Below are 25,874 nucleotides of genomic sequence, written 5' to 3' on the forward strand. Positions count from 1 at the left end.
TTTTTTTCTCTCACCCATGATACCAGCTGGCTGGTAGTCTGTTTTATGATATTTAATGAGGAAACAGTGGCCAAATTTTTGCCATTGCTAAGCACTCTTAACATCCCTTCGGAGACACTGTGCTTCCTTCCAATCTTTACTGCTCTTTTAATAGAACCATTTAGTTTGGAAAGTCCCCTAAGAATATCAAATCCAACCAACCACCCTTTAGTACAAACCATGGCCCTTAGTGCCACATCTACACATCTCTTTCATACCTCCAAGGACAGAGACTCCAGCACTTCTCTAGGCAGGCCATTTCAATGCCTAATCACCCTCTGTATAATCAAACACTTCCTGTATAACCTGTATAATCAACACCTCTGTATGATCTAAACCTCCCCTGGCACAGCTTGAGACCAATTACCCAAATCCTATCAACTTGTCACTGAGAAAAAGAGACCGCCATCCTTCTCACTGCAACCACCTTTCAGACAGTTGTACAAAACCATGAAATCTCCCTTCAGCCTTCTATTCTCCAGATCAAACAGCCTCGGCTGCTCCTCAGATATCCTATTTTCTATCAAAAATCTCTTTTGAAATACTCAAAGGTTTATCAGGAAAAAAAAAAAACAGCTCGCAGACACATATGCCTCTGTTATCAGTAGCATGAGTGATTCTCACTGCTCACCTATCATTTCTTTCTCCTTTTTTCTTTTTATATGTCTGGGGTTTGAGGTATGCTAGGAGCCACCACAAAGGCTAAGTTGGCCTGTTGGTCTTTATATGGGTGTAGTTTCTCGAGTAAGTAAACATGCCCTACACACACAACCCTTGCCCTGCCGGACCTTCCTTCTTACTGATTAAACACTGATTCCATTGATCCTGAAGCACATGATAGTGCTTTTTAATTTATTTACTGTAAGCCTTGTGACATCAGCTATTAAATTCATCTGCGTCAGAGTGGTGACATCAGCCCACTCACAGTTTGCCCAGCCTCCAGAAAGGTGGAATTCTGAAAATGAAGGAATGGTAGGCAAGTATTACTTTCCATCTGAGACCAGTGTGTGTCAAAGATACACTATGGGACAACTCAACAATGCAAACAAAAGCAGGGTGCTTCAAGAACTTGAAATTACCAGAGCCCCTTTTAATTGCATGGTACTGTGGTATTACATATTAACTTGTAGTAATTCATGTAGCAAAACCAGTTTTACAAGAGCTGTTGTAAAATATTCCTCTTATATTATTAAAAGTCCCTGAGTGCGTTTATACTTCAGACAGAGTTTGAATTATTTTTTTTTTGTAGAGCATCATCAGCTCAAAAGCACTGTATTACTGTACTACAGGCATAAACTTGCAATGAGCTCAAAGCAGTGGTTTGTACAGTATTGTATAGGTTTGTGTGCAGTTAGAGGGCTGAGATGGAACTGAATGCTCATGAATAAGTCAGTTATAAAAGTAAACAGAGCCATATGCTGGTGGCAGTTCTTTCAGCAGATTACACAAAAGGATGAGAATATCATGTTTCACTTGAGCAGAAGGATCTTAAAAGCGTGTGTGTGAAGTTACTCCCAAATAGTAGAGTTAAGTACTCCCTTCCCCAAGGGGTGGTAACTATGAGAATGCTATTACAGTAAAAATGAACTATTATTGCCATGAATTTGGCCCAGAGGTGTCATCACCTTCTGGAAATCCAAAACTCAGAATGATTGATTGTATTGTTTCATTTACTTTTAAAATGTGGAAATGAAAAAACCTGTTCAGATGTCCATCATTCTTCATCTACTGGCTTGGAAGTATTTTGTCTACGATGTGCTATAAAATGAAATACGATGTACTTACCTATTAACAATTCACAGCACAATCACATTTTTAAACTACTATTTATTTGTAATGACCTGACTGTATTGAAAAAAAATCACCAAATTCACTTGCCTTTTCTGTAATACATTTGCACTAACCAAAATTAAGAATTAGAAGTGAACAATAAGCTAACAGGCACAGTTACAGATATGGTGCAAGTAAGGTCTCACAAACTCTATTTGAGCTAAATTAACATAAAACACTTTATTTAATGGCCAATTTCCAGCCTCTCTTTGTTCACCATTCTGGGCACTGGCAGGAGGAGGTCTAAGGAAAGCATTTGATGGGCATTTGAGTAAGCTGCAGCAAGCAAGAAATGGAAGACAGTGAAAAGTTCAGGGAGAAGCTTGAATAAAACAATCTATACTTGTTCCCTCTGTTTCACACAAAATTAGCCTTTACCTATGAGCAGGATTAAAATTCCTCAGGGGTGCTGAGCCCTTCCAGCTGTTTGGGGTGTGGGTCAGGAGCTGCCAAAGGACAACTGCTGCCTCCACCCCTTCTGTGTGTCTGGATCCCCAGCAACACGCAGTGCAGTATCCGGGCAAAAATCCGCATGCTGCCCTGGTGGCTGAGTTACCTCTGAAACTGCTCCATTCCTTCAGTGTTATGCAGTGCAAAAGGTTCTGCCTTTAGTCCTGGAACTTTTTCACAGGTTCTTCCACCACTTTTGCTGCTGCTAATCACTATTTCCTTGTGCATGAACCATATTAAGTAACAAATCATCTCTTATCAATGTTGTTACAGGAATTAGAGTAGCTCTGACAAAAAGAATAAGGAAAAGAGCTTATGTAGTGAGTAAGCTTGGTTGCTTCTTTCTAGATAGGACATTTTTCATGGAAATAAAGGCTTGAGAGTACAAATCCAGTAATCCAGTCTCCTTGGGTATCTTTCCCAAATTAGGCCAAGCCCAAACAGCTTCAATACAGGGATGCTGCTACCATAGTTTAAGTAAAGACTGCTCTAAAAGGCTGACGTTTTCAATATAAGCTACATTGGCCACCTTAATGCTCACTTTTCAGTACACACACCTGTATAAAATCCCCAATTATCCCATCTCCATTATATCTGTGAGGGCTTCTACTAATTCTGCAAAAGTAGGACGTCCTTCAGGTTTCTGGAAAAAAAAAAGAAAAAAGAAAGCAGAAGAGACACTTAAATTAATAGAAGATGGTTACAAGTACAATTAAAGCAACCACTTAAAATTATTATTCATATTTTATTTTGTTGACACAGATTGAAGAGATCAAGTTTATCTTGTTCTGCACATCAATGTGCCAGAAATCAATAGAATGAAAAAGTACTTTCAGAAGAAAGCATTTGTATGCAAAATTCCTATGCACACTACAGGAGGAAGCACAGGGGATATATTGACAGGGTATATATATTCAAAACCAGAGATGGCATAGACCTATTGTGTAGGTTATATGCTTGGTATTTACTGAATGCAACAGTCAAAAGAAACAGAGGCTTTTAAACTAGATGTGGTTTGTGAAAAAGCACAGCAAAAATTACTGAGGATTCTACAAAGTAGAGGTTTATTGCTCCAGTTTTTGAGGATAGCCTTCAGATCCACACTGCAAGTGAAGTAATGTCACAAGACAGACCAACAAACCTCATGCCAGCAGCTGTACATGACTTCGTACACAGCGTGCGATGCCAAGTGTGGTCGATAAAGTCGGTTACCTGCAGAAATCTCACGGACAACTTCATAATTTGATTTACTTTCAAAAGGCATTTTGCCTTCTGTGAAAACTTCCCACATCAGTACACCTAGAAATGAATCAAAATATGTAGGAGAAAGCAAGTTGTCTAACAATACTAGAAGTCCCATTCTTTTCTATGTATTTAATAATGAATGAAAAATATGGGCAACCTGAGGTGAATGAAAAAAAAAGTAAACTGATGTAATTATGCTCATATTGAAGCCAGCTAAGGTCATGGTTCATGAAAATGAAATTAATAAGCATTTGGTTAATGGAGACATATGTCTGTTGACAACCAATTTTTTTAGATTAAAAGTGTGTTAAAAAAAACCACACACACTCTTCCTATACAGACAAGATTTGAAAAATGAGATAGACTAAAGATTAAGATAGGAAACATCCAGAAAAGTTGCTCTTTCCTCGTTCTTATCAGTAGTTTTAGGGAAACAGCTTGTCACACATTAACCTAACCCACTTACCAAATGACCAGATGTCAGATTTACTGCTGTACTTTTTGAAATGAAAGACTTCAGGAGATGACCACTTGATTGGAAACTTGGCACCTGAAGAGCTGACATATTCATCATCAATGACGTATCTAAAGAACATCAGCAAATACCGTGTATTTTAGTGAGAGTTAAACTGAAAGCAGTTCTGGCAGCACCTTGCACAGGTAGTTTACAATTCCATGAAAACACTGTGTCAGTTTGTAAGAAAAGAAATTATATCATTAATTTAATATAGAATGCACACTGGAATACATGCAGTTAAAGAAATTTCAATCTAAATGACTAATTTGATTGCTTGTGAGAGGTATGTCATAATAAAAAGATTTAGTGCTATTTGTGTGCTCACAGGATGGCTGTTGTTATCACCTCCTGGGAAAAGTCCCTATGCTGCAGGCAGGAAAAACAGCAGCAATACATATTATTATTACTTTTTAAGAAGAGAAGGAATGGTCTTAATTTGTGCCCAGGGAGGTTCAGTTTGGATATTAGGAAAAAATTTCTCTCCATACCTCGGGTGATGAGGTATGATAACAAGCTGCCCAGGGAGGTGGTGGTGTGACTATCTGGAGGAGTTACAGAAATGTATAGATAGAGCACTAATGGACATGGTTTAGTAGGCAATACAGTGATGAGTTGGTAGTTGGACTAAATGGTCTTTGTGTCTTTCCTAACCTTAATGATTCTATGAATTTATGTGCCCAACAAGGGCATTTGTACAGTAATATTTTAAAAGGCTGAGCCCAATATCCAAACAAGCTCTGTAAATTCTCATGAGAAGACGACAGGTATGCACTACACAAATCTTACAACTGAAGACATAACGGTATCTTTTAATGCACCTTTCAAAGGATTTTGCATTGAAAGAATCATAGAATTGCTCAGGTTGGAAAAGACTTTCAAGATCATCATGTCCAACCTCAATCTAACCATATCACCCTATCTAACAACCCTCTGCTAAATCATGTCTCTGAGCATTTCATCACCCAAGGATGGTGACTCAACCTAAACCTCCCTGTGGAGCCTATTCCAGTGCTTAACAACCCTTTCTGTAAAGTTTTTCCTGATATTCAACCTAAACCTTCCCTGGCACAACTTGACGCCATGAGGAATTGCTTCTTTGTGTCCCTTTCTTATTTCTGGGGCAGGCACAGAAAGATGAGAGGTTACTGGATAAAGAACATACAAAATAACAGTACTAAACTGGTCTGTTCTGAGCTCTGACTAATTAGGGAGTGTTCTCATCACCTCTCAACAGTGGACAGAGCTTTGTTTCCCTGGCCTGTGTGTGCACTCTCTCTTCATGTGTGGTTGGTCCCCTCACTAAGCAGAAAAACCACTTCCCTGCTGAGAAGCACACGTCACACTTCCTGCCCACATGTCTTCCTTCCTCACCTACCCTGTTGCTGAGGCTCCAAAGGCCAGCGCCAACACCTGCCTCTGCTCCCAGTGGCTTTCAGCTCTCACTGGGCTCGGAAATTTGGAGCACTCACTTTACTGAGCCTAGAACCACGCAATCATACAATGGCTCAGGTTGGAAGGGACCCCAAGGATCATCAGGTTACAAACCCACTGCCACATGCAGGGCCACCACCTCCAGATCTGGTACTAGACCAGGCTGCCCAGGGCTCCATCCAACCTGGTCTTGAACACCTCCAGGGACGGGGCATCTACAGCCTCTCTGGGCAACAGGTTTCAGCACCTCACCGCTCCCTCTGCGAAGAACTTGCCCCTGACATCTAATACAAACCTTCCCTTCTTGAGCTTAAAACCATTCCCCCCTTGTCCTATCATTATCTATCCTTGTAAGAAGTTGATTTTTCTTCTGATTATAATCCCCTTTTTAAATATTGGAAGGCTGCAATGAGGTCACCCTGCAGCCTTCTCCAGGAAGCAGAGTGAGCTTCTGGCAGCCCAGGGCACACTGGGCATTTCTATGTCCACAAACTACTGCTTTCAGTAGTTTCATTCACAAGATATTTTGTTCACCTCTGTTGCACTCAGCAAAAGGACAATATGACACTCTGTTCACAGTACAACAGATGAACAGCAATATTATTGATTTGATCAGAATTGTAGATGCTGTGTACAGTGAAATTTCCCACACCAGCAAGCAAGAAGTGGTGATGGGCCTCGTCCCAACTGACACAAAATAGGGCACTCACTGAGCTTGTATCTCCTACCTTGCCATGCCAAAGTCAGATACTTTAACAGTGTATTCAGCATTGACTAAACAGTTCCTTGCAGCCTAGGAGAAATGAGAAAAACATATCTGAAATCCGGCCAAAGGCATTTTTAAGAAGAATACAATAGATAATTTACTTTCAGCTCATGTATTTCAGATCCTGAAAGGAGGTGTGTGTCTTGCTCAAAAAGATGACAAAAAAGTAAAATTCTGGCTCAGTGCTGGTGAACACCTTTCACTGTTGTGTGATTTCACGCACATAGCATATACCTGCATGAATGCTTGTATCATGAGTTGCAATAATTTCAAGTATCCTTGCACAATTAAAATAAGTTTTCAAATGCAGAGTTTAGTTATCCAAGCAGGTATTTTCTTGAATGTTAACATCAGGACACTCAATATGAATTATTAAAAAAGCGTTTCTGTGACTCTTAATTCCCTGTGTCTGAAGGGCAGGGCAGACAAGCCACCTATATATCCCAGCACCAAGGTAAGGCAGCAGGGACCAGAAGAAGCGTGAATACACAAAGGCTTTGTTAAAGCCTTGCAGGGCACAGAAGCACCCCTAAATTTAAATGGCATGTTCTATATCATCAGTATTCAGTGAACCTCAGAAAACCCATTGTACTTACTAAATCACGGTGAATAAAGTTATTTCTCTCCAGATACTCCATCCCTTCACACACATCCAGGCACATGCCCAGCAGCATGTCTCTGCTGAGCTTCCCCCGCCACTGTCGCAGGTAGTTGAGCAGGCAGCCATTCTCCAGGAATTCAGTCACCACATAGAGAGGCTTCTGGCGTGTGCACACCCCGTACAGCTGGACCAGCTTTGGGTGGGATAGTTTCCTGTTTAACATTGTTTAAAACTGCATTTCAGTTAGTAGATCATTTGTTTCTGGTAGGTAGAATCATAAAATCAAAGAATATCCCAAGTTGGAAGGGACTCATAAAGATCATCAAGTCCAACTCAAAAGATAACTAGAACTTTCATTCATGATCAATTATCATGATAATTCTGACAAACAACTTCAGTGTTTTATAAACATTATGCAATTCAGCTATCCCTGGAGTTGTCCTCTGCCTAACGCATTTCTGTAAGCAATTTCCTCAAAAAGGTTCATTTTGCAAAATTGTGATAGTCCATCAGTTATACAGGTGGAATGAATATAAACCTTGATTTGGAAATATGAAGCGGAAAGGTCTTATTTTGTCTGGCTTTCAGGCAGGGGACATGAGAGGCTGCAAGCCCATGGCTTTCCCTGTGGGCTCTGCTCAGCCTGACATGACACCTCTGTTTTTACCTCTTTCTATGCATTGAGCCAACACCTGGTCCGGATAATTCCCTAATTTTCAAAATTAGCAGGAATGGAAATACAGCTTCTGAGAAGTTAGGTTTAGTTAGGTTTAGTTAGTTCTGCCCATGCTCCTAGAGGCACTGAGTTATAGACAAAAGAATGGCTGTAGGAGTAACTGTCAGCACATTTATTGCCTGCTAGGCTCCAAGTGCAAAGCAGCACACATGCTAAAGAAAGGCCCTGGTGAGCTATTTAGCAACCATTACACTAGCTTTTTGGTCCACTATTCCCATCACAATAGCTTTGTTTTAAATGGACTTAGGTTATGTTTGTTTCTTGGTCATCTCAGTGTCATCTGTGAGCCAGAATAACTTTGTACTTACATCATCAATTTGGCCTCCTCCATGAAATCGTCTTCAGACATGGCACCTTCGTTGATTTTTTTGATGGCAACCTTGATGGTTGCTTTCCATTTACCCAGATGAACAATTCCAAACTGCCCACGCCCAAGCTCTTTCATAAACGTCAGTTCCGAGGGGTTCAATTCCCACTCCTCTATAAAAACAATCCTGTATATTACAATAGTCTAGGAGACATGCCTATGTGCAGTTAATGTACACAGCAAAGTATCACAACTGCTCATCAGCTATAGCATGGATTTTAATTATCTGGAATTTTCCACACATGTATGTGTTCATACATGAGTGGTACTTTACAGCTTGTAGAATGCTGTTTAAATTGTTTAACATAGGAAAGCCTGAAGCCTGAAGATAAGGCAAGAAATTGGTTTTGATTACCTCTGAGGATTATTTTTTTGGCACTGTCATCTATGTTTTTAACTTTAAATCAGTTCCAAAGGGCTAATATAGCCATAGAAATAGTCACTGACTGTCTCTATTGAAACTACCAATAGTTCTGCCCTCCAGAAATATTAAGCCTTGATATTGATTCACAGTAAAAATGCACAGTACAAATTTTGGAAATTCATATAGATATATATACACGTACATACAAATACACATGTGTATATTCATACATACACATCTATCAGTTAATATTAACTTCCTGATCTGCATGCACAGCACCAGCATTTACTGCTTGTTTTCTAACGCTGTGTAAGACATCATTCTTATTTCTAAAACTTCCATAATTGACAAAAGAAAATCTTCCCCATCGACAATATTAATTTTATTTTCATAGACTTTTAAATAAAAAAATCAAGTCTGTTAAATGTATATGTGAGTTTCTGGTCTGCTTATGGAAGTCCAGAAAGGCATTAGTGGTTGTGAAAGAAGCACTTCACTAAACTGAAGGAATTGAGCCAGGCCTTTCATTTGGATTTGACACCTGAGGTGTGTGAGTCTGGTGATTATGAAGCTGATTATGTGTTTCTTATGGCTGGGAAATTTAACAGACACAATTATTAGCTGTATGAATGCAATCTCAACTCTTTCCCAGATACCCAGGTTTCCACCAAAACAAGATAAAGAATTTACCATAACTAAATCCTGCTGTTGCTGGTGAGGAACATCTGATTGATCTGAGTGGATGTCGGAGACGGGTGATAAGACCTGCAGGAAACAAAGCACCAATATTCAGTTGACAAATTGCTCCATATTTAAGTATACTACATCATACTTGCTCTCAAAAAATATTTTTGTCTCTACTCACTTGTGGAAAAAAAACGTTTTAATCCATATTGAAATGACAGGCAGAACCAAGAATGAATGGCATTTTGAATGCTAGAAATTAAAAAAGGCTGCCATGAGCCAACAAGTAGGGGTAGGCTGCAAGTCAGTGTTAGAGAGTCCTTGTGCCTCCCAAATCTGCCTTTTGTTTGTGTGTGCCAAAATCTGCAAAAGCTGCCTGCTGGTGCATAGCACAGCTCCTGTTTTTCTCCTGTTTTTCCTCAGATTGCATGCATGCAAGCTGCTGAGTTGAAGGCAGTGAAAGAACTATGATCAAATTTAATGCAAGTCACATTCAATGAAATATGAATCAATAGAATACAGAGCGGGTAAGAACATAAGGCTTCTAGTTTCATTCGTTTTTATGAATGAAATTTCATTCATATATATGAGTTTGGTATTTTCATTTCCCCCAGGATATATGCACATTGTAGCTACAACTTCAGCAGAAAGGATCACAGTATACTTGAATTTATTACCAATAGAAAAAAATGTGTATCTTTTTGGAAGGGAAGGATTAGTTCAAGACTGACATCCCATTTCTCAAACTCTTATGAGCTTCAGGACATCAGTAGTAAAACCTTATAGCTTACATCCATTACCTGCAGCATTGTGTTGATGATATTGAATGAGATCAGGAATAGAGGAGAATAGATATTTTTCTGCTACATAATACTGTTTCAAGTGGTTTTTCTTAATTTGATAATGTCGAATGTCTCCACCATGACTTCTGAAATCAACAAAAGATTATGATTGTCAGTAAAAATATTTGATACTACAAATGTAACTATATTTTACTGGTATGGCAGCCAGAGCACTTTGTGTAAAAACAGGCAAAATGGGATTGTAAGGCTTTATTGTTTGTGCCACACTGCTGAGATGATCAGTCCTTGGAGTAGAGTATTTCAGGGTTTCTGTGAATGCAATTGATCTTATCATAGGATATTGGCACCCTGACTCCCAAAAGCCCAGCACCAGCATTTCAGTATATGGGCTGCAATTCACTGACTGTAGTGCTGCACAAATAGTGCTGGTGCCTCATTGCTCCCTTGCACCATATATCCAGCCTGCCCCTCATCCCAAGGAGTTTTAGGGAAACTCTTCCTTCACATTTTCAATCAAATCACAACCATCAGAGCAACTCACCCTTTAGACCGTGAATACACAGACAGTGTAAGGATTCCCTGTTGGCTTGAATCTCTGACAACAAATGAGCCTTCTTTGGACTATTAAAGAAATGCAGACATTTACTTTCTTGAATAAAAGTCTCCTGAAATAGCACTTGCAGATGATTACTGATTTCACTGGTGTACCTATGACTACTTGGGAGGGTGATACAGCAGCAGTGAACAGGAATTGATAACAAAGGAGAGTAAAATTAACCAAAGGAAAATATCAAGTGCCAGAGTTAAATATTTTGTTAAATATTCTTCAGTGTGAAATAGTGAAAATTCTTTCATTTATTAAAAATTCGGATTATACAAGTCACTAGATAATTGCTGTAAAACAATTTAATCTTTGGTGTTCTTCTCTGCTCTATCTTGCCCAAGCCCTGTGTTAGCCCTTGAGCCCTTGAATTTTACACAAGCTAGATGACATCTAAACACCCATCAGAGATAGAGGATAGAACACAGCAGATTGTTTGATCTGTATATAAGGAAGGATCAGGGGTTTTGTTAAGCTCTACCACCTCACTAACTTCTGCAAGGATTTAAGTCTTCAGTGTTTCACACCAAAGACAAGCACAGTAAGCTCCACGTAACTCATGTCATTCAATATGGAAAATCTTAATTTGCTGGGGTTACAATGTAAAATTTTGGGATGTCTGGACAGTCTGCACTACACTGTACCCCAGAAAGCCATCCTTTTATTTTAAAGTACCTTCTCTTACTGTATGTCAAACAGAGTTGGATTTGGCTGTTGAAACTCTCATGATGCCTCTACTGATAATCCTTTGTAGATATTATTAACTCAACATACAGGCTGAATTACCTTCTGTCGCAAAAGTAGTTCTGCCTGGCTTCTGTTGATGCTCTTGCAATACCACCTGCAACAAGGAGATGACACATCAACTTCAGCCAGTACAAATTAACGTTTGTTCTGCTTCACAGAAATAAGGGTTAGTCTTAATAGTTGCTCTGTCTCCAATGTTAACACCTGAATAGAACTAACCACTGTTGCATATCAAGCATCTCTTAATGTGGAAATACTTCATTAGACCACAGTAAATAAGACAAATACTTTCCCCACTGAATGTGATTCACTATAATTAAACGCGAGGTGAAATAAAAGGAAAAAAAACAGGAAACATTTATGCTAAATTTTGATGAATTTTACAGTGAAGCTGCTTCAGCCCCCTCTTCTCTAGAGTTATGATGTATTTTACTTTTCTCTCCAGGAAACCAGGCTGAAGAAACTGAAAATAGATTCTAGATAATCAACTGGATGTTCACAAAGGGAAGAGATCAGAATAAAGAGATACTATGTAGTAAGCCTACAGAAATAGGACATATCTAGATTCTGTAATTATGATTTATCATAATTATATGATTATTATGATTGATTTCATCAATCACAACCCCTAAATTCTTCTAAGCAGGGCTACTCTCAAGGAGTTCTTCTCCAAGTTTGCACACACACCTGAGGTTACCTCGACCCAGGTTCAAAACCTTGCACCTTGTTTTGTTGAACCTCATTAGGTTCACATGGACCCATCTTTTGAATTTGTCGAGGTCCCTCTGGATGGCATCCCTCCCTTCTGCTGTATCAACTGCACAGCTCAGCTTGGTGTCATCATCATATTATACAGTCCAAACAGACAGACCACAATAAAAACGTTTACCACATTCTAAGGGTGATATTTTGTAACAACAACAACAAAAAAAAAAGGCTTCAATAAAGAGAACAAAGAGAACATCTGTTCACAGTCAGTCTTCTGGTAAAAGCTGAAAGATCAAGCGCCAAAACTTACCACTCAATTTTTAGAAAAGAAAGTACAGTCATTGTCTTCAAGAGTACTTACTCATATGTTTCTAAATTACTTTTTGTGTTCTCAGTAACATAGTTGCTAGGAATTAGACCTTCGTTCCTGAAACGTATTAAGGATAATATAATAGTAAGATGTAAAATATTAATAGGACTAAGATACACATCTTCTTTTACTGAATGACAGAAGTTATTTATACTATATGTCTTTAAATACTGAATCCCAGCATGAGAATCAAATAAGAATATAACTCCTTTCACCTGAGGCAAAGTGTTTCTGCCCCCGTCTGTGAATGGCTACTGAAATGACGGTACTTAGTAGAGTGCCAAGAACAGCATGTTAAGGAAAATTTTCAAGTAAAATCAAAAGAAAGATTAGAAAAAAAGTGACATTTCTTCCAAATCAGAAGTCACTAGCTTTATCTCTATCCTTGTAACAGATCTTCAATACGAAGAAATAGAAAGTGTGTGGTTGAACATATACAAAATAATAACAGAGTGGACTCTAATGGCAAATCTGACTTGAGAATAAGTGTTTAAAAGTATTTAAAGGAGGGATGTGAATGAAAAGGAGATAGTTAATACATAACATGTAATCACTCTTCATATCAGATTACAGGACACACTGAAAAATTGTGGAGAAAGAGAAACATCATGAAAAAATATATAAATTCATCAAGGATCCTAAAAGAAGTTATCCAGTTCTCTAAAATGTCCAAGAACCTTTGATTAGGGGTTTTGTTTAACTTCAATGTCTTACCAGTCTCTGTGGTTTTTATGAAGACTTTACACATACACAACACATGGTAGAGCACTTGAAGCATATAAAGCTGGATTTTCACATGGCTCAAAGCTCAGTGGTTCACATAGTCCTCAGATGTACTTATGTTGTTTTGGAAGTTACTAAGCCTATGACTTAACCTTGTATTCCCAGCAGAGAGGAGTTGCCACCTCATTTCTGGAGTGCTAGATACTGTCCAAACTCTTCTCAATTAACCCGCGTCCCTGGTACATACATTCTCTATACCTTTAAACCTCCATTAAAATTACATGCACCTCATCCTACATGCTTAGAGGGTTGTAAGATAATCCTACAAAGAGCTGTTCTTTTTATTTCTCTGTAGGAAGAAGGTTTAAAATTCGATGCCCAGTCTCTTACCCATACTGGTCTCTAGCCTTCCACCAGTGAGGATCATACTGTTCAAGAATAATGTATTCTTCTGACTGCTTGAGTGTTAAATCAGACGGTCCTCTAGCAAAAAAGTCATATAGTGCAATAACTTTGAGTTTCTTTGTGTAGTCTTCAAAAGCCTCAGCAGGCAGAGGAGGTAAAGGCTTGTTCTTTACATGCAATTTCTTCTTATGCTAGTGAAAAAGAAAGTATTTTCCATAATTAGTATTTTCTCTCATCTATTTCTTGTATAATTCCCCTACTTCTATAGCATCTCAGTAACTAAAAGGTACTAATCATGGTCATAAATTCATGCCATACAGCTCAATAACCTTGTAAAATTATTACTTGTAAAACAGTACAGCTCACAGTTGAATAGTTTGGTATCAAAGTCAAAGTTTAAATGAGAAGTAAAGTAAATAAAAGACAAGCCATCTATCTAATCTTCCCCCTGTTCTTTGGGTGACTGCTACATAGAATTCTGCATAGCAGACTGCTACAATTGCTAGGACAAGTTAGTGTAAATTAGCAGAGCAGCATTGAAAACAGTGGCAATTTGTCTGATGAATTAACACGGAGAGCACTACAAACATTTTTAACAATTGAGCAGGAGCATAAGCTTTTTCTTACCCATCAGGTTAGGTTTTAGTTTTGCCTTCAGTTATGCTCTGACAACTCAAATTAATTCAATTTAGATCTAGCAAAACTGAGGTGGACTTTTCACGTGAAGCTGAGCAAGGTGGATGGATGTGTGCATCAGTACAAGTTAGGGGGTGAACTGCTGGAGAGGAACTCTGCAGAGAAGGACCTGGGTGTCCTGGTGAACAATAGGTTGACCATGAGCCAGCAGTGAGCCCTGATGGCCAAGAAGGCCAATGATATTCTGGAGTGCATTAAAACAAGTGTGACCAGCTGGTCAAGGGAAGTGATCCTCCCCCTCTACTCTCCCCTGATGAGGCCATTTTTAGATGATTGTCCAGTTCTGGGCTCCCCAGTTCAAAACAGGCAGGGATCTCCTGGAAGGAATCCAGCAGAAGGCCACAAAGATGACAAAGGGCCTGGAACATCTCCTGTATGAGGAATAGCTGAGTACCATCAGTCTGTTCAGCCTAGGGAAAGGAAGACTGGGGGGTGATCTCATTAATGTTTATAAATATCTAAAAGGAGATGGAAGGCAAATAGATGAGGCCAGGCTCTTCTCGGTGGCGTGTAGTGATAGAACAAGCAGTAATGGCTTAAAACTTGAACAAAGGAAGTTCCATGTAAGTATGAGGAAAAACTTCTTTACAGTAAGGAAGACAGAGTACTGGAATATGTTGAACAGAGAGATTGCAGGGTCTCTTTCTACAGAGATATTCAAGACCTATCAGGGTGCCTACCTATGGGACGTATTATAGGGCACCTGCTTTAGTACAGGGCTGGGCTCAATGATCTCTTGAGGTCTCTTCTCACTCCTGCAATTCTGTGATGGTGAAATTGTGCCTTCCTAAAGGGTAGTCCCACCTTTCCCACCTCCACCAGCCAAACTCAAAAGTTAGAGAATGAACTACCCTCATCCATGACAGCAAACTTGGGAACCCACTACAATCCTGTCTTTCCATCAGAATGAATCTTTCGATACTCTAGTTTTTTAAATAATTACGCAACAAAGCAACCTATGTGCTCAAGAGCCAGTTACTCCTCTGCTTGTTTCAGCAGTGAGCCACTGGATGTCACATCATCTCAGTTTTTTTCATCTGCCAAAATGTTACTTACCTTACACTTCCAAGTAGGTGCATAGGAATCCTCTGATTGAGAGGCTGTGTACTGGGCCTCCAGGTCAGTGTCAGGGTCCACATTTATCTTTGTTCTCATTGCTCTAATTTAAAAAAAATAATTAGTGTTTTTGTGATTACACTTATATAAACATCCACATGAAAATATTTATGGAAATGTAAAGCTTCATTCACATTAGGGATGTGCAGGACAGAGCTTCTTTAAACTTCTGCACAATTAGTATTTCTACTGAAGATTGATGGACTTTAAAAATTTTACAACAGTTTTTAAAATAGGTGGACTTTATGTATAGACATTTTGACTGTCTCAATTGCTGAAAATCTGAAGGATTTCACATACCGTTTTTGTACCTCACAGCAGCAGCAGCAGCAGAAAACAGACTGGATGGTGTGATCTGTAAATAAGAACATTTTCCGCATATGCACTGATTATTTGTTTATGAAATTTACATAATGAATGACTACTTAGCTCTCTTATTAATTCTTTCTTGCTGTGAGATATCTAGCAAAACATTAAGGTGGAATTTGCATCCACCAAAGAGAGCTGAGCTTTCCTCCCAACCCACCTGTATCTACCACTAGCAGCATTAAAATCTCTTTTAGTTACGAGGCTGCTCATTAAATCAGAAAGAAAAAAAAAAGACATCAGTGAGGTATGTACTGATCTAAATGACCACACTGCCAGTACACAGAATGACATGGGAATATCATTATGGACAAGAGATAGAGAACTGATCCTCTTCAGCAATCAGAATTTCTACATCACCTGAACCAAATACAGACCAGCATTTGCATTAGATTTTCTTATTCTGAGACTTACTCAAAGGATATACAGTATATTTTATTATTTAAATACTGATTTCCCTGATTCTGTTCCAGCCATTCACATAATATATTCATTAACTCAGGTTTAACAAAATACGTGCTTTACACTTACTTACTAGGTGGTAGATAATTCTGAAATAAATACAACAGAAACACCATCACTTACATTGTACATTTACAGAAATGTTAGTGTGGTATATCTTGTACGAGGAGCAAGGATAATACACTATAATTCCAGCTGATTTAAAATGGATTAGAAGTCATTACAAAGACTTGAAATCTTTAAAAGGTTGACATCCACACTATTCCAGTTCGACACAGGCTCTGGTATGGAGGTCATAGCACAAGAACAGGTCTCAGAATGTTATTTGAAATAGGGTTCCTAAGGTCTAGGTATTTTGCTCTTTTAGCCTGTTGACAGTTGGACTTGGTGATATTCATGGTCTTCTCCAACCTAGATAACTCTATGATCATTTACACGATGTATCCTCGCACATACCACGTCTTCACTTGTTTCTCCCTCGTACAGTTTTTGGCTTGTTAATCCTAACAACCTGTCTTTGAATAAAAAGGTTTTGTTTTTCTGTCAACCTGTGACAGTATTTGTCAATGTATTTTATCAATAGTTCAGCACTGTGCTGACGTGCTACCAAAACATTTAGTAACCCCAAAAAAAGCAATTATTTTCTTTATAAAGGAATATGACTCAGTAAATCTCATTGTAATAAAAGAAAAAGGAGAAAATATGGAGAAAAAGGAGATGTCAGAAAGGTAAGAAAAAGTAGTTCTCAGTCAGTTGTGGAAGAGACCTATTTTATATGTGTTTTGATTAGAGTATTTGTCATGAAAGTTGTAGGGCATTTCCCTTAGACTTAGAGCATCATCCTGTAAAGAACCTGCTGTGTGGGAAGGTGGCTGACCTACACTAATCAGAAGACACAATCAACTGTTTGATAAAAGTTTCCACTAACAGCTATGCAAAATACCCAAACCAGATGACAGTGGCAATTTTCTTTGAAGAAACCAGGCTAAAAACTTGAGGGTAATGTAATTTATTTGCTGCACAACTTAAGTGTATTAAGCTGTCTCTCAGCTGCTTAAAACTACAGCAGCTTAACTTTGAACACAGTCTCTAGCATTGTTGGGCAGTAGAATTGAGTTTGCTAGTGTCTTCAGTGTGATCAAGCTTGGAACAAACAATCCTTTCAAAAAAATCAGCTGGGAAATATTTCTGTTTCATTTATATTGCTTTTCTGCTCCTGGAAAAAAAAAACAAAAACAAAAACAAAAAGACAGAAAGAGAAAGAGAAAAAAAAGAGAAAAGAAAAACAAACGAAAAACCCTAGAAGTTAAATTATTACTTATTTAAGTGAGGTGCGAAAAGAAAACTTGTCTATTTCTGATGACACCCCATATAGTCATTAAATATGTCATTTCTCATTAGATTTGTGGTCCTCATAGAAGCTTATTAGAAATAACTAGAACCACTTCAGAGTTTCAGCATAACGTGAAATTGATGTTTGAGTAAGATTTTAAAGATGGCAACACATAGCCAAAGCTGGAAGTCAATGCATAGGTTAGACCATGGCTGTAGCCAGAAAAGCCTGTCCTACATCAGCCTACTTTTTTGAAATACTTGGCCAACACTGCAAATAGTGACAGCTTTGCCATGCTGAACAATTTGATTAAAGTGGCCTACATCCGTATCTTTGCTAGCAACACAAGCAGATCTCTACATGTAGAACCGCCTCCAGATGCCCCTGTGATGCTCACTGCACAGCTACAGGAAACCTGCACTTCCTGCCTGAGGCTTTTATGGCTGCACACACCCTCCCAACGACTGAGGCTCTTCCTTTGTCTTTATCTTCTTCTACTCAAAAGCTTTAAACCAAAATTTAAAAAAAGTTAAATAGACATCTCTCCATATTTAAATAAAAAAAAAGCAAGTAAGAAATTAAAAGTGGATTTTTAGCATTTCCTCTTGAATCTCTGTTCTGCTAAATCGTATCACCCTAAATCATATTACAGGAATCAATGGAATAATTCTGATTTCCCTGTTTTGAATTAAGGACTTTTTCTTAAACAAAACACTGGATTCAAAGATGTTTAGTTGCATACAGATTAGCAGCCCTTGATCCTCTGATCATTGAAGAGTTCATTATTTAAAAATTAAGCAGTGATGGTATCAGTGAATGCAGCACTTCAGAAAGAAGAAAATTCTCCAGCACCCACAGCGCCACTAGTCCTTTCAGTCCATGTTCCCTTGAGCTCTGTCAAAACATAAGCTACAAAAATACATTTGGCTTTGATCCTTAGGAAGTAAGGATCTCTAAGAAATCAGTTGGGTGGAGAACCTGAAATATAGGTTCAACTCAAACAAGATGAGAATTTAGGCTACTGAATCCAGGATTCTTTAGCTGTGGGGAGAATTTTCTATTTCTAATTTCCAACAAACATTTGCAATCTCAGAGATCAGCCAATTCTACAAATAGTTTAACATGGGGACAAAAAATGTGGCCCATTTCATTACCAGTATCTTTTTCTTCCTAGAAATTGGTTTTTTAAAAGTTGCATTTTCCTGATGACAGATTAGCAAGTATGAAACCTAACACCAGCACAAACCATGATAACCTATTTATAGGACTATGATGCCCAAAATCAACTTTTTTTTTTTTTTTTTAGCTTGCCTGGTTTTGAGAAGAGAGAAGATATATTGACAAGTGAGTCCTGTGGAAGAAGCAGAAATCCTAGGAATGAGATGCCGACACTCACTTGACAAATACTCACAAAGCAGAAAAAACAAAAACAAAAAAACAGAAAAGACACAGTGGAAAGATGCAAGTTCTCTGAGATGGTCCATTGCTACCAGTAGTTTGCCTAAAAAAGTCCTAGAACATCAAGCAGAATGCATCATGTTGATAAAATTGTGTGACAGTATGCATATTGGTCACAAATGTGCAATCTTCCCCATCTTTAGTTACACCTCACTCAATTTTGTAGACTTTGGGAAATAGTATCAAAGGATTAGACAAAAGCAATAGGTTGCAGATGAGTTCTTACAATCAGCATTTTATTATTTCTTAAGTCTCTTGATCTGATTCACTTTGATCACTTTTCTGATTCTCTGCATCTCAAAGTGCTACTGATTTTGAAAGTGCCGTAGTCCATTTCTAGGATATGTATTTTTATAGTATGTTCTGCAGAGTTCTTGCGCTTCAGCAGGGATACGTTAACTCTATACAACTATTATAACATATAATTATATTATATAACATATAACATATAACAAGCTATTCTGAGGAAAAACTCAAATTCAGCTTCACCCAGCAAAACCAAGTCTTTACCATAACACTCAATATGCCTCCTAATCAACTACATCTGATATGTAATCTAGTAGAAAATACCAGTGCTGCTAAAAATACTTCAAAAGACAAGCTTTCAGCTTTTCAAATGTACAAACTTAGGCTTTCCGTATTTTTCCATGTATAAATTCTGCACTGGAGGAAAGCAGGCTCAAGTTCTACCAAACTTCTTATTTGTATCTAATTTCTATGTGCCACTAAGGACAGCATATGGGAATATCTCCACATTTACAATTTCCATCAGAAAAGACAGATGCTTTGCTGAATCCGTCATATAATGGATTCAATTCATATTTATGTAGTAATTTTGAAAGTCAAGAAAAGGAATCCAAATACAAATCACTCAATCTGCAACCAAGCTGCACAAGAGAAAACTGTTGGGTATCGTTATGGCAATAATTAAGTAGCTCATTTGCTATGCACACACAACTGCTGCATGAAACAATACTTCAAGAGAAAAATGTGGGCCAGTTTACTTACAGGTTGAAAGAATCATATCTGGTTCTCTTCTTATATTCACATGAAAATGCAAACCTTCCTTCATCAGCTGTGCCTGTAAATACCCCAGCAGTGCTCTTAGCTCTTCTGTGAAGCAAGGTAAAACACCAATACAGCCTGTCCCCGCCTACTTTCCTTAAAAACAACCTACTAGATATTAATCTCATGCCCGTTAAGTGGCTTTTTTTTTTTTGGTTTTTTTTTTTTTTTTTTTTTTTTTAAAAGGAGAAATCATGAAAAAAAGTCTGCTTTCTAAAATCCAACATACACTTTACAGAAAAATATATATATATATTGAACTATAATCAGTAAGGCTAACTACTACTGAAAATGGTAAAAACATCCAGCAGCTGTATGCCTCAGAATTTGGTCCCATTCTCATAAATTTTTGATCCTGACATTTAGGGGAAAAAAAAAAAAAATTAATAAAAAGGAGGAGAAAACATGAAGCTGATTAAGTAGTCACTGAGCTCACTCAGAAGAAACGATGACATGGTATTTTAACCTGCCTTTGATCACATGAGAAGGTTGCCAAGAGAGCTGCCTCAAAGACTGTTCTGATTCATCCCAAAAGTAATCATCTGAGGGTATATTCAACTGAAAAATGCATTCATCTAAAAATGAAGTGGCCTCGCAGTTCCTGATAGGTCACATAAGAGTCAAACCCAATGAGGGATATGTAAAAATTATACTTGTGCAGCATAAAGAGGCAGGTGAAGTACAGCATTTCAAGAGTCATCTTAAGTGCACATCTTCACTGAGGAAATCTGCCAAATACCAGTACAGTTAGGGTAATCTTTATCATACAGATCAACACATATTTGTTGTAGAATAAAGAAACATCCATAAAGTTTACTAGAAATTATTACTCTCCTGATAATTCAATGCTTCATGTATGTTTTAAGTGAAATACTACTTATTCCTGTAAAACTATTTACAGTGTCAAAGGTGTTGGCAATGCCATATCTTGCAATGTGTCCACCAAGAAACTGGAATTCAAAGGAGCAGCTAGAAGAAGGATGAGCCTGGCTTACATTAGGTCATCCACGTTACTTTTCCTGTTCCAGATAGAAAATGCAAGAATTTTCCCTTTAACAATATTTGCTGTTGATATTAAATTGGTAGTGGTTTCGACTCAACACTTCAGCAAACTCATTCTCATAGCTGTGAGACTTGATCATTTAAAAAAAATAATAATAATAATAATTTAAATCCTGACACCCTGTAAGTTTCTGATGCAATATCACAAGGAAAAGAAAGCATTTCTTCATACTTCCTCCTCATTCAAAATACAAAGGCTTAGACAAAGCAGTGAGAGGAAACTAAGCCCCTCCAAGACAGAAATGATGAAATGCAGAAATGATGGAATGTGTCAAGGTAACTATACTTACCTTTAATAACTTGATTCAAAATAACTTTGCTATGTTCTTTTCTGCATGGAAACTAGTTTTTTGAGAAGCAAACTGGCAATCTATTCTGCATTACACACAGCACAAAGTTATAGGTAGTGGTAGAAGAAAAAAAAGAAAGCATACATGTAATGGAATTAATCAAAAGGTTGGTACAGAAAATTTGAAGTGCAAGTACTCTTCAGATGCTTTGGTCCAAAGTTAGGTGAATTGAAACAAACTTCAGCAAGGCTGAGGAGATGTCAGCCTCCAGCACAGGGGAAAGAGTATGCAGGTATTAAGGAGTTCAACCATTTCTGCACTAAACACAGACAAATCCAATTAAATATATATTCATATTAAAAATATATGCATTTAATAGAAAGCATGTGTACACACAGGCATGTATATACATGGACAATCACAATGCCATATTTACACGAACAATGAGTTTGGCTTACGATGTCTTGACAGTAAATCAGTGGCAACTCTGTACATGTTGTTCCAAATAATAGTTAACACTCAATTTATTTATATACACATGTAGTACAGTGTTGTCTGTTAAGAATAGAAAGATTAAATCAATGTACATACACATGACAGACAGAAAAATGAAGTCCTCCTTAACTACATTTGAGTGCATTGTCTCTCATTTACAACCCCATGCATTGAGAGTTGTATGTAAGTCAAGGTAGGACAAGCTTGCATTTGAAAATGTCAAGGGGAAAACAGTTTATATAAATAAATGCATGAAATTTATATATTTACAATACCTACAGCATATAAATTATTTTACAATTAATCTAAAACAAGGTACTACGGTATGTTGACAGCCAGCTGAATCTTGGACTGATTGATCACGAGTAATGTCTGTGGAAGGTCTCTGGTTCACCAAACAGCCTAGAATAGCTCTGGGCACATCATGGCTCAGTCCTGAAGCAACACTTTTGAGTGTTACAACAAACTGAAGACTGTGCTGTTAACAACTTACTGTGTGCAAATAAAAGGGGCAAATTTGCGTTCCTGGTATGGCATGAAACATCCATGAATAGTGTTTCTGGAGAATCCCTAGAAACATTTGTATGTCAGTAAATAGATACCTTCATTTTTTTAAAGCATGCACGTGACTACTACTGCTACCTGTGTAAAGAGAAATTCAGAAACATGGACCATACGTATATGAACCCAAATCAATAAATGCAAATTAAGCTCCCAGACTTGGGTCATTTTTACTTTCTTCCTCCACAAAGAGCACTACTTTCTGGCTACGCAATGCTGAATTTTCAGAGAAAATACAAAGACTGTTATTACTGCTGAAGATACCATGCTTGTTTTCCAAAATCATGTGAAACTGTCGTTGTATTGATCTAAACACTACGGGCTCCCCACACTGTTTAGCAGCATCTAGCAGCATCCAGGACCAAACCTTTGAAAACAAAATATCTCTGGAAAGTGGTTTCTTTTCTGTGCTTGTACTGATATTGCCTTTTCTCAGAAAGCATCTTCACCCTCCGCAATGTCAATGATTATATGGAGCAAGTCTTCAAAAGTTGGGCGTCCCTCCGGTTTCTAAAAACAAAAGTATGTACAGCTATGATGAGAAAATAACAAAGCTTTATTGGTTTGGATAAATCTTGGTCTTAGCATCATTCTGCAGCAATGACTTTACCACTTTATTAAATGTGATGTGGAAAAAAAAATATTTTCTCGTGTAGATTTTGGATGCATTGCAGTTTCATAAAGTGTCACTTTTATTTCCATGCTGTGAAAAACTATAATATGTACTGCTGGACTACACCTTTCCTGCAATTCATTATTTTGCATAGTGCCACACTTATTCATTTCTCTCTCCATACCCATCCCCACCCCAGCCCCAATATATTATTCCAGTCTTCCTTTATGCAACTTGTTCATGCTCCTAAGTGTTCTGAGCATTATTCTCCAAAATCTTTTACTTCCATATGATTTTTCATATAATGCAATGAGACTGCACTGTAGACTTATGCAACATTATTCTTCATTTATTCTTTTGTCCATATAATTCCCTACGTGTTGTAATATCCTCTTTGTTTTGTTTAACCAAAACAGTACACTGAGACTTTCCCTTTACTTTCACTGAGATTCCCTTTACTGACCTTAATGACAGAGTTAATGTAACATCTTTTGAATGTGAGTGTAAATTGCACCTTATCTCTACTTACCAACCTAAACAAATTTGTATTACCTGCTGGATTTTGAAGCCTTGCACACTTCTCAAATAATTAATAAATTGATCAAGCAAGGACTGAGATATCTAGAGTTAATCATATTTTATGACAAAGACTGACTGCATGTTGCCATTATCTGTGCCCCATTTGTGATTTGCAAAGATTCCTTCTTTCACACAATGTTTGCTTAGGTTTTACTGTTAATAACCTCTCATGAAATCAATGCATTTTTAATCAATTAATTGATGTTCATATGAATTCTAAAAATACATCTATACTGAAGGAGTGTTAACAAATAATTTAGTTATCTCATAGGTGATTTATTAGTCCATTTTAATGGAGATTTCAAGCAGGTTATCAAATACAAACAAAACTTAATGATCTATAATTTCCTGGCTCCTGTGAAAAGCCTTTTGGGACCATAGACATGTTTGTTATTTTGCAGCCCTCCAGGACACTGTAGTTTTTAATCTGCTTTTCATTTCATAAACCAACTGCTTTGTAAGCTTTAGATATTCACCAGTCAGTTTGGTGACTAACTACTTGTTCCAGCACCTTCTCAATCAAGACAAATGTCAGACAGCATGTCATCTTTCTTACAGGAAAACAGCAGACTCTCCTCAACAGCCAATGCAGAAAAGACAAACTAGAAAATCAATCATTTAGCTCTTTTCATCACTAGTTCCTCTGATTGCTCTCTGAAAACTGGAGGCAACTAATCTTTTCATATGGCTTCTGTTTTAATATCATGTTTCCATGATAATTAGTAAAGTGAGGCAGTATCAAAACAAGTCCTCAATTCTGGACTATTTGACTAATACAGTTTTGCAAGCAGTGCTTGTATGCAGAAATAATCATGATCAGTTAAGACTTAGTGATTATTTCATTTTATTACTAAACTTATAGTTCATTTATTTCACAGAAATTTCTCCAGTGGCTGTTATCATTACAGCTGTACACTTGAAAATCTGAGAGAGACATATAGCTCCAAGACTGTCAACTATTAGATCACAGGAAAACAGGCTTGTACTTTCTTATTTTCTCACCCACATTCTGTGTGCAAAGCATGCGTTCAATTAATCTCAATTGTATCAGAACTATATTTGACTGTTCTGCCCCACTTTCCCCCTCCCTCCCTTCTTCTCACCTAAGGTATATATTTGTCATTGAATTAAAACCATTCTCACATTGATCCCTATACAGAACAATTCCCTCTACTTGACTCAGCTGACTCTCTTGTTGCAGCAAATTTACAAGTTGTCTACAAACATTCAGCTGTGGTCTACATCTCACCTACTGCACGCTATTTTTTCTATGCACTATCTACAGTAGATAAAGGAGAACCTTCTTATCCTGGAATTCCTTATTATGCCTCTCTCACACCACCTGTACAGAAAAGACACCCTGTTCCTTTCTGTCCTAGCAGCCAACAGCCATTATCCTTGTATGGGCACCGTTCATTTAGAAATAAGTCTTCTGGGATCTCAGGCCTTGATGCCCTGGTTATAGGAAGAATGCAATTGATTGTTGTTGCTGGATTAACTTTTTTTTCAACTCAAAGACAAAAATAAAAACGTGCCTACCTCCTGCCAGCACATCATCATGACTTCATATACCTGCTTGGAGGCCAGTTTGGGGCGGTACAAGCGATGTCCTTGGCTAACCATAGTTACCACATCATAGTTGGAACTTTTTTCGAAGGGCATTTTTCCTTCTGTAAACACTTCCCACATTAAAACACCTAAAAAATTTAAATAAACATTAAGAAAATAAGCAAATAATTTCTTAAAATAAATGTTCATTTTGAGCTCTGGACTCAGGCTTACTAAAAGAAAAATAGTTTGAGAACCATATTACAGAACAAGCACTTACATGTCATCACCGAATAAACTTTATTCTAGTAGCATGTGTTTTAATACATAACAGCTCTAATGACCTCTGTGGAGCTGAATGCAAGCATAAAACCCCAGCAAATGATTTCTGTGACCTCCTTCTTAGATGTGTGATACTACCTGATAACTAGAATTTAACCACAATTGACAAAATGTAAAAATAGTGCTTTGTTTCAGTGATAAACACCTTACCGAATGACCAGACATCTGACTTGCTGCTGAATCGACTGTAATTAAAAACTTCTGGTGGGCACCACTTCACAGGAAATTTAGCCCCTGAGGAACTTGTGTATTGATCATCAAGGACATACCTAAAAAGAAAACATCATGCCTTTCAGCTGGCCTCCAAGCCTACAAATCGTTATTTAGATTGGGAACTGAGTATTTGCAGCTCGTATTGCCACCTAAAGGCCATGACTTAGTATCACATGAGAAAATGAGCTACATCAGACTCGCACTGGGGTCTCAGTCAAGACACTGTTTCTTTTTCTATTACCTTGGAGTCTTCTCAAGCCTAAGCCACTTGCAAGACAAATGCCCATA

The 25,874-nt window shown here is 37.8% G+C and overlaps 2 protein-coding genes across 7 annotated transcripts in view; both read right to left on the reverse strand.

Moving 5' to 3' along the window:
- Nucleotides 1–1,108: 1,108 nt before the first annotated feature.
- Nucleotides 1,109–21,448, reverse strand: LOC128080083 (tyrosine-protein kinase TXK-like). 4 transcript variants are annotated; one of them, XM_052681931.1, is made up of 15 exons: nucleotides 19,827–19,997; nucleotides 15,500–15,554; nucleotides 15,140–15,242; nucleotides 13,373–13,578; nucleotides 12,251–12,316; nucleotides 11,221–11,275; nucleotides 10,375–10,454; nucleotides 9,831–9,958; nucleotides 9,037–9,111; nucleotides 7,924–8,095; nucleotides 6,875–7,091; nucleotides 6,241–6,305; nucleotides 4,031–4,149; nucleotides 3,461–3,618; nucleotides 1,109–2,962 (listed from the first exon to the last, which is right to left on the reverse strand). In XM_052681931.1, exons 1-15 carry the CDS (start codon nucleotides 19,888–19,890, stop codon nucleotides 2,894–2,896), a joined length of 1,632 nt encoding a protein of 543 aa, XP_052537891.1. In that variant the 5' UTR covers nucleotides 19,891–19,997; the 3' UTR covers nucleotides 1,109–2,893. The 4 variants fall into 4 exon arrangements, with proteins under 4 accessions (XP_052537891.1, XP_052537890.1, XP_052537892.1 ...); XM_052681930.1 differs by lacking the exon at nucleotides 15,500–15,554 and having other exon boundaries at nucleotides 4,031–4,122; nucleotides 19,827–21,448; XM_052681932.1 differs by lacking the exon at nucleotides 15,500–15,554 and having other exon boundaries at nucleotides 3,532–3,618; nucleotides 19,827–21,448.
- A 121-nt stretch (nucleotides 21,449–21,569) lies between these two features.
- The window catches only part of TEC (tec protein tyrosine kinase), a 42,206-nt gene continuing 37,901 nt past the window's right edge, over nucleotides 21,570–25,874 (reverse strand). For all 3 annotated transcript variants that reach the window (XM_052681921.1, XM_052681923.1, XM_052681922.1), the window contains 3 exons: nucleotides 25,524–25,642; nucleotides 25,023–25,180; nucleotides 21,570–22,801 (listed from right to left, as the gene is read on the reverse strand). In XM_052681921.1, the coding sequence (XP_052537881.1) occupies nucleotides 22,724–22,801; nucleotides 25,023–25,180; nucleotides 25,524–25,642 (355 nt within the window). In that variant the 3' untranslated portion in view covers nucleotides 21,570–22,723. The remainder of the gene's footprint in view (nucleotides 22,802–25,022; nucleotides 25,181–25,523; nucleotides 25,643–25,874) is intronic.

Source organism: Tympanuchus pallidicinctus, unplaced genomic scaffold, assembly GCF_026119805.1.
Source record: "Tympanuchus pallidicinctus isolate F22 unplaced genomic scaffold, pur_lepc_1.0 scaffold2, whole genome shotgun sequence".
Taxonomy (NCBI): Eukaryota; Metazoa; Chordata; class Aves; order Galliformes; family Phasianidae; genus Tympanuchus; species Tympanuchus pallidicinctus.